General features: G+C 40.6%; 1 protein-coding gene and 1 long non-coding RNA gene across 11 annotated transcripts in view; one reads left to right on the top strand and one right to left on the bottom strand.

Moving 5' to 3' along the window:
- ZFHX3 (zinc finger homeobox 3) overlaps positions 1-15,592 on the bottom strand; it is a 1,060,470-nt gene that overhangs the window by 13,002 nt on the left and 1,031,876 nt on the right. For all 9 annotated transcript variants that reach the window (XR_013163640.1, XM_077132887.1, XM_077132886.1 and 6 more), the window contains 3 exons: positions 10,606-10,742; positions 10,262-10,462; positions 144-246 (listed from right to left, as the gene is read on the bottom strand). Coding sequence is in view for 8 of the 9 variants with exons in the window: in XM_077132887.1 (XP_076989002.1) it covers positions 144-246; positions 10,262-10,462; positions 10,606-10,742 (441 nt within the window). In the remaining variant the exon portion in view is untranslated. The remainder of the gene's footprint in view (positions 1-143; positions 247-10,261; positions 10,463-10,605; positions 10,743-15,592) is intronic.
- Positions 1-15,592, top strand: part of LOC143659683 (uncharacterized) — a 271,825-nt gene that overhangs the window by 245,280 nt on the left and 10,953 nt on the right. The window contains exon 3 of one of the 2 annotated variants that reach the window (XR_013163649.1): positions 121-2,610. This is a non-coding gene — a long non-coding RNA (uncharacterized LOC143659683). Of the gene's footprint in view, positions 1-120; positions 4,015-15,592 lie in introns of those variants that run through there. The other variant, XR_013163648.1, reaches the window with a different exon arrangement.

Raw genomic sequence — 15,592 nt, 5'->3', positions numbered from 1 at the left:
TTAGGAGCATTGTAAAGAATTCTTGAAACCCTGTATCTGTGTAAATTTTGTAAAGAATTCTTGAAACCCTGTATCTGTGTAAATTTTGGCCCAGTATTTCTTTTTTGTTTCAATTCCTAGGGGTCAAGAATAATAATACCTACCAGGCTGCTTTCCTGTCTCCTCCAGACTGGAACTACCATCTCGATCTGGAACAGCCGCTGGGAGGAACATGCTGCTGGGCATCACCATCTCAGGTGTGGTCACCTGAGAAACAAGAGAAAGAGCAACAAAAACAGTCAAATGGAGAGAAAAGAGGCACAAAATAGGAAAATGTTTAAAAATTATTTCATAAGCAAAATTAGCTTTCACCAGTGTAAAGCTGGAGATGTCACTTTTCATAGCTCACTGAAGATTCATGTTTATTAGACAAAGCTCACATCAGTCAAAAGTGTTTCTACGGTTACATTCTGGACATAATTAGCAGTGCACACTTGAAGAATAATCTTATTATTAATATTTTTCCCTTATGCAGAATTTTGACTTTGATCACTGACAATGTTTTGTCATGGGCTGTGAAACTTCTTGTGCAACCAATTAGGTAGATAAGTTGAAAGGCCCACCTTAAGCTGCTGAAAACATAATAAGGGCCCTAATTAAATCATACCTAGTAAAGTACACTGTAATCTTGAAGCAGGGAGCATTGTAGTACTGTTTTCAAAATGTATTCAGGCGAGAAGAGGAGGGGAATAAGAGCGAAGGAAAGGGTAAGAATAAGAAGAGAAGAGAACAAAGGGAAAGCTAAGGACATGCAGACATATTGGCAGATTTTCCAGGAAACAATATTTTGTAACCCTTTACAAGCTGAGATCAAGAGCAGACAAGCATTCCCTATGACTCAAGTAAGCTGGGATTTTTTCTGGAGTTTTTGCCTGAGGTACACAACATCTGAGGGAATCTCTGGTCAGGGTCCCAGCCACAGAGGGTATCTACGCAGTATTCTACAACAGGGCAACCCCGCCTTGACCATGACCAGTGTTCCCTAATTCAGCAATTCCAGAATAACCCTGGACCACAATAGCTATACGTTTAGGTTAGATCCTCAAACATTTCTCCAGATGTCCCTGCCATCTGGCCAAAAACCTGCCCAAAAAAGTTACTTGCACTGTTAATGTGATAAGCAGAACCTTCAAGGTTCAGTGCAAGGATAAAAGTTCCTAGTTTAAAAAGAGGCAATATCCTTTGTCTTCTAGGCAGTGGGAAGGAAGGTGAGGTGGTAGTCTCAAATGAATTAAAAATCATCTCCCGTTTGATGGCAGCCTGAGAAATGGACTGACCTAGAGATTACAGGGACAGCAACTACAGTCTTAGTCACTAACATTTTTACTTGGCATCCAGCCAAGGCATTATTTTTTCCATCAATCATAACTTTACCAAAGTTATGCTATTACACTTGCTATTACAAAGAATGAAACATCTAGATTTCTTTTCAAAATTAGGTCTTATTTTAAATAAGTTACTATTAGTTTTTAATGCTTTGAAGACTGTGGCATTGCTCCAAACAGCTGCTGACAGGTTCAGTAGGCCCTTCAGGGACAGGCTCAGTTCCTGGAGGAAACCTGGACAGCTGTTCCGTCAATACCACGAAAGTAACTCCCATCACATTCAGAGGCAGCAGAATAATTTCAGTAACCCAAATGCCAATAGGCATGAAAATTAAGCAACAGGCACCAATAGAAAAGGGTTCTGAGAAACTTGTGTTTACAAAGAGCAGGTGCAGGGCGAGTGAAAGTGTGTGACAATATTCCTGCTTCACAGACATCTGCACCCTCACACAAAGCTCGTCAGCAGCTGGTTGAGGCTAGCTGTTGATTAATCATTAGGAATGGAGCAGAGATTGCCAAACTCATTCCATCTATTTTCTTCTTAATAGAAAGCAGTCTGACCAGAGAGGTTGGGGAGTCCAGTGGGAATCCAAGAAGTGAAAGGTCACCGATTAATTTATAGTCCTTAGCTGGGGGTGGGGGTGGGGGGGGACAAGGCTGGCGGCAATAGGGAGAGAAAACGGAAAAGAAAAAAGACACCCCCCTCCCCACTTCCTTTCTCAGTTGTAGCTGCAGGATCAGTCCTTTCCTGGGATCTTTAGGAATTATGAAAAATGAATCATGAGAAATAATAATAAAAAAACCCTACAGAGTAAAAAAGAATAAAATTATCTAACACCTCAGCTGCACGTCATTATAGAAAACTGTGGGCTTTTTATACGCATTACAGTAAGGCAGACATCCCCTCTAACACACTCAGTATGACGGATCAGTAATTGTTTTCATACACTTTAATTAGAAAAACTCAGATGGCTATGAATAATAATGGAAAAGAGAGACTTTTGCACTTGAAAGGTTGAAGTCAATCAAGTGTGAATGATGGCAAAAAAGAAAAAAAAAAAAAGACACCAATTCATCAGCCCTCTGTTGTCTCGCCGCGACTTTAATCATAATTCCTGATTGGGATTCAAGAAGGCAGTAAGCAGCGGTTCTTTGTCTGTCTTCACCTTCCATCAATTAACTCTCCCCGAAATATAATCATCAACCTCACATGCTCCTCTGCATCTTAATCTGGGCCTTCAAACCTGTAAGTATTACCCCATATGTGTTTAAGTAATTACTTTTATCTACCTGCACCTTCTCATTTATAGTATACCCCACTTCTCCCTGGGGAAAAAAATTTAGTTTGGTATATGAAATTTTAATGGGCAAGAAATTCCCGTGAGGCAAAGAGTAAGATCCCTAAAGAGAAGCCTAGGAATCCAGTAATTCTGATGGGGCAAATCAATACATATGTCTGAACAGAGAGATTGAGAAGAGAAGCTACGTTGCTGCACAAGCTATTAGAAAACCCCGCTATTGGAGGGCCTATATCCATTCCTTCCTCTCCTGCCAGCTGACAAGTGTTTCACTCAAATCTTGTATGCTTTCTCCTAAAAAGTCATAAATACAATCCTGGCAACAGAGCTCAACGAGGATCTCTTGTGCTCATTGTGGGGAAGGATTTTCCACTTACATGTGGCACAGAGGGTTCAGATTGTTCCAGCCACAGTCTTCGATGGACAGCTGAAAGTCAGTGGGACAGTCCACCACTCAACTGTACCGGGCCCGCGTCTGCAAAGGCCTTCTTTTGCACTAAGAGCACTGGAGTATAAGTGTGCATAAGAAGGCAAAATGACAAAATGTGGCTAAAGTGTGCCCAAACCTAAAAGGTCCTCCTATAACTGAATCCCATCATGAGCTCCCCTGTACAAACAACACACATACATACTCTTTCTCTGCCTGTCACCTCCACCACCCCAGTCGTGTATTCGAAACCAAACAAAAACAGTTTTGAGGTTTGGTTGGATGACAGTATACAACTGGCCTGAACCCCTGTACTTTCTACACTGTGTACCACATAGATTGATTCTAATAGTCTGTACATGTGTAACAGGGAATGCATTAACGTTCATCTCCCATGCTTGATTTAACTAGTGTACAGTAGGGACCTGAGAATATTAAAACAGACTTTTAACAAGGAATAAAACAAAGATTTTGCTGGCTAAGAAAATTCAGTTTATTAGTCATTGCATCCTCAGCATTTGGGTCTGTCAAAATGATAGACATACATCTAAGATATATGTTATAAAAAAAAGTAGAACTGTAGGCATAGATGGAAACCTCCTCAACATGATAAAGGGCATATATGAAAAACCTATGGCTAACATCTTGTTTAATGGTGAAAGACTGAAAGCTTTCCCTTTAAGACCTGTACCAAGACAAGGATGCCCACTGTAACAAACCGCTGTTACTCAACATTGTATTGGAAGTTCTTGCCAGAGCAATTAAGTGAGGAAAATAAATAAAAGGTTTACAAATTCTACAGGAAGACATAAAACCTTCATTATTGCAGAACATGTGATCTTACATATAGATAGTCCTGAAAATTCTACAGCAAAGTTACTAGAACTAACAAATGCATTCAACAAAGTGGCAGGGTACAAGATCAACTTGCAAAAATCAGTAATGTTTCTATACACTAGTAACGAGCAATCTGAGGAGGAAATCAGGAAAAAAAAATCCATTTACAATTGCAACTAAAAGAATCAACTATCTAGGAATAAATTTGACCACTGATATAAATGACATATGGATAACTACAAAGCTTTTCTAAAAGAAGTCAAATAATATTTAAATAAATGGAAGACATTCCATGCTCATGGACTTGGAAAAAAAAAAAAAAAGATTGGCCTTGGCATGCAAAGGGCAGTTTCAAGGGATCTTCTTTCTAAACCATTTCATGTGTCCCTCCTGCCTTTTCTGAAGCATGTCAACCATATCCCTCCATCAGAGTATGCAGAGATGAGGGGAATGTAGGAAGAAAACCATCAGCTGAATTGGGAGTGTAAAGGTCTGGAAACAGTGGGTCTAATGTCTTCTTCACAAGTAAACATGTCTCACAGCAATAGAAATAGAGTTCTTCTGATGAAAACAACTCGGCTGTTGAGAAGAAAGAACCTGGAATGACTCTTGTTCATCCATTCATTTGACCACGGGTCACTAGACACCATCCAGGATCCCTTGTGCTGCATACTTATGAATAACAGAGAGCAGTACCAGACCCCCGTCCCTAAGAAGCTCACAGTCCAGAATAATTAATCTCTTAGAGGTCATAAACATCAGAGAAAATCTGATGAAATTTGAAGACTCCCAGAAAAACACTGGTATACTCAGAATATTGTAGATATTTAGGGAATAACAGGCTCCCTAGAGGGATATCCATGGACTCAAGTCAACAGCCTTTGATCTACTAGGAGAGGTGACATAAGTTCATCAATACCTAGTTCCTTGTACCTCCTAGCTTGGTTCATCATTACTTCGGATTATGATTTAATACTTTTCAAGATTTTCATTAGGTTAGTGGACCTTGAAGCCCCAAGGACATACCTTACAGAGCTCATAGTCTTTGACGTGGGTCTGTTCCCCTCTGATACTTGGGGGTCCTCAGGAGAAGGAGCTGGATTTTATCAAGAAACCTCTCCTGTCTCCCAGTCATGCATATGGAATGGGCAAATGCAACATCCTGTAGAGCCTAAGGGTTACAAGTTCTTATGAGTCTGTTCATACAAATTTACCTCTCAAGGCCACTCTCAGACAGGCTGGCCTTGGTTAGATCCCTGCTACCAACATGTCCCATGTGTTGGAAGACAGAGATCTTTTCTTAGAAAAAGTGCCGAGCCTGGTTTCTCAGACTCATCACTCCATTTCTAAGTAGGGCCTCTTTCTGAAAGGCCCACCCTCCCTGGACTCGAGAGAAAGCTTTGAATCCTTCACTTTTTAGTGAAAATCAATAGAATGTAAAACCTCAGACAGAGAAAAAATATAGGGGAAACCTCAAGAATTCTTCCCTGGTATAAACCTGTTCTGTGTCTACATGCTTATAAATGAGATACTGTTTCTGTCCAAAAAAAGAATTAAGAATGAAGTTAAAACTCCACTGCTTCCAGAACTGAGCATCCTTGCTAGTGGTGTTTCTAAAGCTGAATGTTCCTGTGAGAGTCAGTGGCTCACATCTTCCCCTGGACCTAGACAGTCACTGGGGCCCACTAGCTGCTCTCTGCCCTTCTGAAAGCAAACAAAACAGGGTGTCGGCAGAAGAACTGGAAGTTTTCCCCTTCCTTTAACTGCCTTCTGAACGTGCCAGGTTTGACACTGGATCATGGGGTCCAGAGGACCTACTTTTTCTCTCTCATTTCCTTTCTAAAATGTCTCCAGTATGTTGTCTGTCCAATTTAAAAAAAAAACAAAACATAAAATCTGCAAGTAAAAACTGCAGGCCCACATTAACATTCATCTGGGCCAAAAAAAACCATAGCCTTGAAGCAGATTTTTAAAACTGGGAATAAAAGAGACTGAAAAAAAAGGTGGGTGGGAGAACAGGAAACGCATGAACAGTTATCACACATACACGCACACATGGAGAAGAGAGCTGAGAAGAATGAATTGGAGAGAAAAGCTTCATTAGATTCAGAGGCAAGCAGTGGCAGTGTACCAAGGTCACTTCTAATTTAGACCATCTAATTGGCAAACAGGGCTCCAAATGGCTATCATCTCACAGGGCTTGGAATTAATGAAGCCCGATTATTTTCATTACCTTCCTCTGAGATGGAGACAAAGTGAGATAGCGGGTACCCAGGCAGGTGTGACAACCACAGGGCCAGTGACCACTAGAGAGAGCCCAGTGTATTTGTGTGGGGGGTGGGGGGTGGCAGAGAGGGACAGAAGGCCATCCTGTTCCAGAAACACACAGAAGCGCAGGCAACACATGGAGTCTAGAGAGACACAGACACTGACTGAAAAATCACAGAAGATTTTATGCTCCCAACAAAGAGATACAGAGGAAACTACTGGCAGGGCAGGGCCAGAGCAGGGAAGGGAAGTCTGTGTGCATGTACCAAAAATATAGAATAATTAAGAACTACCAGTGGAAGAAAATACAAAAGGCCAGAGAAAAAGGTGTTCCTGCTCAGGAACCAATCCCCATCTCCATTTTGAGACTATCTTTTATTAAATAATCAAGGAACAAAGAAAATTTCCCCCATATTAATGCTCCAAGATCACAGTGGTATGTCCTTTCACTTTGAAAGACAGTGCACAATTGGAATAATTTTAAGAGTATTGAAATACCATGGTAAGTAGACTTTCTCATTTTCACTTAGGGGCTAGAAATATGCCTTCTTCCCTCACACCTCCCTCCCCAAAAGACTGGGGAAAAAAGGGCACAGAGCAGCAGCTCCCACATCACCATGACCAATATGAAATCTTCAGCTTCTCCATAAATAGATGAGATTGAGTTATATGAAACTGACATTAGAGGTGGGCTTCCCAACCAGATCTGAATGGTACTTGTCTCATCTCCCTTAAGCTTTACGGATGCCTTCTTGCATGAGATGTGTGTAAAGACACCATTTGGAGCTCTGGTGCCATTAGGCTGAGCAAAATGAAGTGCTGTGGGTGCAGTGTCCATAGTGGAAGGCCAGTACTGCAATTGTTCCCAGTGGAGAATATTTTTCAAACCCCTCATCGGTAAAAAGAAGGGGGCCCATGGAAGACACAGATATGAGATGCAGAGCATAAGCAAGCAGCTGTTACCATAGCAACAGACATATTAGACACTGCAGGTTCCTGAAAGCTGTCTGATAAGGTATTATTAAATGAAGCCTCCTCAAAACACTCTCCGTTTACAACTGAACGGAAACACATTGTGAAGAAAGTAATCTATTTCTATTTATCAGGTTGGAATTTACTTTTAGAAGGGCCAAAACCCAATTCAAGTTAGATCCTGAAATCTTAGACCCAGTCGGTAAAAATATCAGAATTTATAGCCCTGGATACCCTGAACACACCTCTTGTATGCCAGGAATTGTCTATAACCCACCAGCTTTTCCTAGTCTTGCAGCCAAAAACAGCTAACTCAGTCAACTCACTGGCAAGGAAAAGGATTCACTCCTCTCGCTGCCAGTCATCCTAGCCACTCAGGCACAAAGCAGACAAAACTTATCCTCTTGGAGGATTTGAGACTATAAACTGACCATTTCTTAATGATATGGTCTAGAAAACGGAGCTCTGGTATGAGGGGCACTTCTCATCATGCTGTGTTCAGAGTTTCCCCCTCTGTCCAGGAACAAATACATATATAGTCAGAAAGCCTACCCAATACCGTCCCAGGGCCAATTTTCTAATAAAATTACAATAACACACCCTCCAGAAGCATGATTTTAACCATATGTTCATTATAATCACTTAGTTGTAAAATAATTGCCAATTCTGTTTTAACATCAAACTTTTTGGAGAAAGGACACTGGTGTCTGTTTTAATTTCATCAGATGCAGAGACCAAGATCAGGATTCCAGTCCTCAAATGGGATTCCAGTGTTACAATGTGATATGGCCACAAATTCCCCTCTAACCCTGTTTGCTTATCTTTTACTGGTACACTAAAGGATTTGGTGGAAATGCATTATTTGGCTCAGTGCAAACCATCCATATGACTTGAAAACCAATTCAATACTGACAGCCATGTATTAATTCCATCTTCCTATGCAAAAAGACAGAACAAAATCATCTTACCTTTATGTAAAGAGTAAAATCCCAACATGATTACAATTTACATTTCCCACAACTTTCAATGTATTCCCGAATCCATTAACTTTCTCTTGTTGCTAGCAAATCGACTTCCTATAGCTAGTATGTTGCCCAAAATTTGCACACTTTTCAGAAATGTCTTGAAAACACCTCTTTCCAGGCTGCTGTGGAAAGACAAGGCAGACAGAGGTTCCTAAACAAGGTGCAAAGCACAGCACCTATAAGAAACATGTTAATCCTACATAAGTATGTGGTCAGGAGTTCTAAAATAGTGTTTCCCAACCTGATCTCATGGATGAATTTCACGATATCCTTATGTACAATCTTGTATATGCAGATTACTTGATGGAGGGTCTAGTAGCTGTCAAACTTCTTAGAATAACCCAGCATGGCAGTTCGCTTTCATAAGGGCCTCCAAAAAGTTAAGAACCACTGCTCGAGATGTGACTAGTGGGTAACTCCCAGAAATACCTTATGTTACAGGAGTAGCATTCTGCCCTGAAAACTCTGTTGGTAGATGAAGAAGATTCATAATAACCACCAGACTCACTATTAAATTGTGCCCTACTATTGCTGCTATAAAAAAATATGACAAACAATAGAACTTTAAGATATAATTTATACTCTAGTCCACAGGGATATATAAATGAAGTGTTTTACTGGTTATTGTAAACCAGTAAAGCAAATTACTATAGGCCCATAGTTTCTAGAGCAGATTTATACTAAAGAACATTATAGTTAAGTATTGAAAATGCCTCCCTCCCCACACCTCTTTCTGGTATTTCAGGCTCTCATGGCTCCAGGCCACCAAGCTATCATACTACCACCAGAAGTTGGGAAGTGAGAAGAGGCCTGGGAAAATCCCCCCTGTTAAATTTCCAAGGCTGTTGAGGCGCTGAGGAAACCTATAACATAGAAACTCACCTGTCCACAGAATGAAGTTTCCACTTACAGAAAATCTTTTAACAATTTTCACCTAAATATCTGAAAATACCCAGAGGAAGTGAACTTATACTTGAAAATCTCTGAAATTTATGCTAGATTGCCTTTGAGTTTCCCATTGACTGCTGAAGTTCTCTTGCTATATCATAAATTATACGCTACTCATGACTAAACATCATATACAAGATTATTCAACAGTTTTGTATAACCAAATGGAATGGAAGATGCCTAGAGGTTATATATCTGTGACCTGCATGTTATAATACAGAATTCTGAACAAACTACCTCTCCAGGAATCTTCATACAAAAAGAAAATCAAATTAACTTTATATCACTCCACTGGTGAAATAATGCCAAGATAGTTACAGGTGAGAATAATTCTCTATTGATCAGAGTGGGCTTTTGAAGTCTCCCTAGCACAAATCTAAAGTGGGATGTTAGAATCATTTATAGCATTTTGAAAAGTTTACTCATTACATTCAATTTAAATTCTCTAAGGGCCAGGTTTATAGTTGCCATGTAGAACCAACCATGCTTTCAAAAATCTGCAGGTGCCGCATCATGTTCAAAATGCAGACCCCACATTCTTGAATCAACGTGTTACTTCCAACTGACCATTTTCCTGCCTTGAGAGCTAAAGTATCCATTTGAGAACTCTCATGTTATAAAGTCCACGCATGGAGTGGTGGGCTCAAACCTCAATTCTGCCACTTAAAAGTGACATCAAATCAACTTCTCTGAGCCTCAGTTTTCTCATCTGTTGATGGTAACATGTCAAATTTTCTTAAATTTTATTTTAAATAGGGTTGTCGTGAGGATGAAAGGAGACATAATGAATGAAAGAGCAACCTAGGACATGACCTGCCCAATAAAGTTTGGAGAATCTAACTAACTTAATAATTTTATCACATAAATGGTAAACGACTCTATGTGTCTGCATCCTGAGTAGGGAGGGAGAGGGTGCTCAGAGGGGTTGAGAAATACATATCAGCACTTTGGGCAACAGTAATGCTGTGTCTAAAGCAGGTTCATCACAGAACTAGCACAAATTTCTGACATTTCCAGCTCAACACTGGCTCTCTATTCCAGCAACACGGTACCTGGTCCATGCTATTACCTTTAACATCCGAGGAAAGAAAAGCCACAGGGTCCTGTTCCTGGCTGCCTTACCGTCATAATGAGCTTCTCCACGCAGTCCGGGGCCACACTGTGGAGGTGGGTGAGGTGCAGCTGGAGGTGGATCTTGTTGTTGAGCATGTCCTGGCACAGGGGGCAGCGAAGCATGGGTTGCACTGAGTGCTGCGTCATGGCATGCACCCGGAGCCGGTTGACATCGGCATTGCTGTACTTGCAGTAGGGACACTGGTACATCTGTGGGAAACACAACCACCCCTCTGGCTGAAGCTTCACTTCCTACCAGCAAGAGTGTCCCCCCCCCCCCCCCCACGCACGAGTTCATTTCCTACCAATGCCTAAAACACCCACTATCACCAGAAATCCCCCTCTGGCCTCACCTGTTCAGGTGGCTTGGTCTCCTCAGATGATTTTGGTCGCTTAGAAGCGAGAGGAGACTCTGAGCTACCTGAGAAGGAGATGCGCTTGGAGGTTGCAGAAGAATCTGTCAGCTCCTTCTCTGCTTGGTTGGACGATGCTGGAAGAAAAAGTAAAAGATGCAATACAGCAGCCACACCAGGCCAGCTCCCAAGAGGGTTTGTGTTGGGTGAGAATCAACATTCATTTATAGCATTCAGGATTTTCTTTAAACACCAAAATTCAAGAAGGATGAGCATCCGGACTGACTTATCAAACGCTGGAAAAGAAACAAGTGTTTTATTTTTTCTTCCTCTTTCATGAATTTCAGTCACTTCTTTAACACAACTAAACACTAGGAAAAGAAGGTAAAAAAATGGAGTAAAAGGTTCTGAGTTGGATTTATATGATTGTGATAGTTAGGTTCATGTGTCAATTTGGCCAGGTGATGGTGCCAAGTTGTCTGGTCAAGCAAGCTCTGGCCTAACCATTATAGCATGGACATTCCATGGTTGGTTAATAAACCAGAAGGCTGACTTATTAAATCATCAGTTGATTACATCTGTGGCTGATTACATCTACGATGAACGAAGGCACTGCCTTCCATAATGAGATAATCCAATCAGCTGGTTTTAATTCAATCATTGGAGACTTCTAAGGGTAGCAAAAACTTTTACCTTTTCTTCAGCCAACCAGCCTCTCCTGAGAAGTTCATCGATGACCTTCATTGGAGTTGCCAGCTTGCGGCCTACCCTACGGAATTTGGACTCGTGCATCCTTACAGTGGCATGAGACACTTTTATAAAATCTCATTACTTACAGATATCTCCTGTTGGTTCTGTTTTAGTAGAGAACCCTACTAAAACAATGGTCTTAAGTTAAATTCAGTCTGTTCTGACCTCCCCCAATCAAGACACAATCGGCTGGCTTATATAGGGCTAAGGGTTAAGGGTGTGTGGGAAAGACTGAACATTTGCTTTGCCAACCACTTAGTCAACCTCAATACCAGACACACTCTGTTTTCACAGATGTAATAAACTATGTACTTATAACTTTATTGTACCAGCTCTTGGAATCACAATATGACACATCACAAGCAACATGATATGATCCGAGAAAGGTTCACATAGATAGCTGCATACCAGCATATGGAAAAATAATGTTTAGCAATTCACTCCTGGGGAAGAAGTAACTGAAGAATGTAACCAGGCAGGGCATTAACCTGAGTTAAAATGTATCTAATGCTACAGACATAAGAGTTTATTCAGGGTGGGTGTTAAGAGGGAAAGTTTCCTATCTGCTTGCCAAACAATGCCCAATGCAACTCCACTTCCCCACTCCACCAAACAAAAACAAAACACTACTTGTGCTGGTTTGAAAGGATGTATGTCCCCTCGAAAAGCCATGTTTTAATTAAAATCCCATTTCATGAAGGCAGAATAATCCCTATTCAATACTGTATGTAATTAGATCATCTCCTTGGAGATGTAACCCAATCAAGAGTGGTTGTTCAGCTGGATTAGGGGAGATGTGGGTGGGTCTTGATTGGTTTCCACCATTTGGGTGGGTCTTGATTGGTTTCCTGGAGTCCTATAAAAGAGGAATCATTTTGGAGAATGAGAGATTCAGAAAGAGCAGAGAAGAACGACATAGCCACGAGAAACAGAGAGAACCAGCAAACGACATTTGGAGATGAAGAAGGAAAATGCTTCCCGGGGAGCTTCATGAAACTGGAAGCCAGGAGAGAAAGCTAGCAGATGAGGCCATGTTCGCCATGTGCCCTTCCAGATGAGAGAGAAGCCCTGACTATGTTTGCCATGAGCCTTCTCACTTGAGAGAGAAACCCTGAACTTCATCGGCCTTCTTGAACCGAGGTATCTTTCTCTGGATGCCTATGATTGGACAGTTCTACACATTTGTTTTAATTAGGACATCTCCTTGGCCTTAGAACTGTAAATTAGCAACTTATTAAATTCCCCCCTTTTTAAAAGCCATTCTATTTCTGGTATACTGCATTCTGGCAGCTAGCAAACTAGAACACTACTCGATGAGGGAAGGCACATGGGATTCAAGTAGCAATAGTGGGTATAGAAATGTTGGTGGAAGTAGTTCTTTTAAGCAGGGAAAGGGATCTGGAAGATTTTGATGAGAAACTGAGGACTAAAGGTTTAACTAGGATAAGCAGGGCTCCTCCAGTGTAATACAAATTCTAACATGGTTGGATTGGTATTCTGAAACCTGATGACTATCTGATGGTTGCCTCGTTCACTTATTTTTGGTGTTGGATGCGACTTTGCAGAGAACGTAATAGGAAAAAAAATCCTCTGAAAATGAAAATTAGAAAACATAAACCCAACTGCCTTCACTGCAAAATAATGACTCAGCATTTAGGTCAGTGGTCTTAAAAGCCAAATTTTTACTCCCTGATAAAACTGCTTTCTATCTCACCATATTTCTACCTTATACTTAGCTTTGAAATTTGTCTGATGTGGACACCAAGATGCTCTCATTATAGACTTGTATTTTAAAAAAGAATTTCAGAAAATCAACTTTATTCATTAAAATCATAAGGCCACAAATATTTTTTTTTAAACTGCTATATGCAGAAAATGTTTCAGGAAGTTGATACACTTTCCAGAATGCATATCCTGTGACCTCTTACCCCAGTATCTTGGTAACCTGGTCTACATAAGTTTGTAGGACATCTATTATTTAAAAAGTACAAGGACAAGCATATTACACACAGACCCCTCCTCTTCCTCCTCCCAACACACACATTCATAACAGTACTTTAATCTCTCTCAAATCGACTTCAAACCCATTTTGCTCTTAATGGGAGTTATTCATTTTCACTTGAAAGGTAATACATGACGGCTGGATATTTAATGTGATGGACTGGCTGCCGATTAACTAGGTGCTGCAGCATTCTAGACTGGTTCCCCCATGGCCCACTTCCCATCTCCTGGCCCCCATAGACCTGTTCCTAAAGAACCTCATGTCACAGGTTTTAGACATCACAGTCAGATGGGCTCTTGCCTGAACACACCCATAGGAATCTTTAATTAATGTTTAGGGACATAAATGTTTTTCCATCCCTGAAGGTTTCCTATTCTCCATCATTTTCATTTTTGTTTAATGGTTATCTTCTATATATTAGCTATTCAAATGCACTCTAAAACTGGGGGAGGAGAGAGAAACATCAGGTGATACTTCAGATGTTCATCTGTCACATCCATCCCTTTGTCTTCCCCACCCCCATCCCCCAACCAGAAGGCATTACTATAGGCTTAGTACTTCTCCATAGGTAAGAGCAATTGTTTGCTGCTCCTTTCAGAAGAGGCAAATTGAGCTACAGATTGTATTCCACCCACCTATCCCTGTCTCTCCATTCATTAGTCTGACTTGGAAGGCCTTGGAACAACACCTACTTTTACAGGACAGTGATCTCTACTTTGTAAACAGCCATCATTCTGCCTCCCACCCTTCTCTGGATTGAATGTCACTTGTGCAGTTGATTGGCAGGACAAATGAATGGGCACTTTGGCTGAGACCACCCAACTCATCTCTTCTACTCAGAGCTGAAAAGCAAACACTGTAACCCAGTACAACATCAGCTTCCTTGTGGGACCGAAGAGTCCATCCTTTTCCTTCAATGCCTAACACACAATGAATTGTGACGAGGTTGCAGAGGTGAAAAATTCTGGTTTCAGAAGCCACTATTACTTCCCCCTGCAAGGAGAAGGTAACTCTATTTTTTTAAACTTTCAAACTGCTCTGGAATTCTAAAGCTTCCTTTGTGACCTTGAGCTGAGGAGTCCTTACATAAGGTGTTTTAGAAAATAAAACCAGCACTCACTCATGTCTCTTTCTCCCCAGTAACACAGCCCTGCTATAACATACTGCATCCATTGGTGCAAAGACTTCTTGAGTTCATCTCTTTTCTATCCAGGTCAATCCACATTTAATTATTTAATCAAATCTGTCAAGAAGTATGAGTTTTTTTCTTTTTATTTCTTTTTCTGAATTGATGTAAATGCTCTAAGAAATGATCATGGTGATGATATTGTGAGTTTTTTATTATATACCAAGAATGGAATGATCATATGGTAAGAATGTTGTGTTTGTATGTTATGTTTAAAAAAATTAATAAAAAGTAAAACAAAAAAAAATTTATCAAGAAACATATATTAGCCACCTGCATCTCACTAGTTCTTTCTCTGAAGATAAAGCCATGCCATTCTCATTACAGGTTTCATTGTAAGACGAATGCCCAACTATCAACCAATTGCTTTTTCCTGGGTGATGTGGGGACTATTCCTAAGAGTTACATTAACAACAGCTGTCAAAGGTCCCTCCCTAGCCTGACTTCATATATTAAAACATTTCTCCCTATCAAGACATGGTGCCAGAGTCTTGACACAATTTCTGCAAATGGGCAAAGAGTTGTGCAAGTTCTCCGTAGCATACTAGAGGAAGGTTTATTACAGGCCTAAAGGTTTTCACAAGCTGTCTCTGAGAGGGCCAGTATCTGAAAATCAATTGCTACTTCAGTTCTATCACCAGCATATACTGTGGGCATAAGTAAATGAGGCTATACAAATACTAAGAGTTAGAAAATACTGTGGTTTTCTGCTTTGAAGATTTTTCTAAATTTTAATATAACTTCTAAGAAAGATATCACAATATAGGCTTTAGAGGAGCCTAACAGAATAAAATAGGGATTCATGAATCAGATGTTTCTCTCTTAGTATTGGTCTTTAACTGTCAGTGATGGCCAGCCCATCACAGTTTAAGGGTTTGAAATAGTGACTCTTGGCTCAGCAAGCCTCTTTTGACTTTTCTGTACTCTGTACCCAAGGACATGCCTGTCCTTTCCATGCCTCACCAGTTAGGGCAACCATAACTCTTGACAAGTTGAATAAATGCTTTTCACTCCTCAGAAAGCTTGTGTGGCAAGAAATCCTCAACTCA

Source organism: Tamandua tetradactyla, chromosome 16 (genome assembly GCF_023851605.1).
Source record: "Tamandua tetradactyla isolate mTamTet1 chromosome 16, mTamTet1.pri, whole genome shotgun sequence".
NCBI lineage: Eukaryota > Metazoa > Chordata > Mammalia > Pilosa > Myrmecophagidae > Tamandua > Tamandua tetradactyla.
Note: the sequence above shows the minus strand (reverse complement) of the source record. Positions and strands in the feature narration are given on the sequence as shown.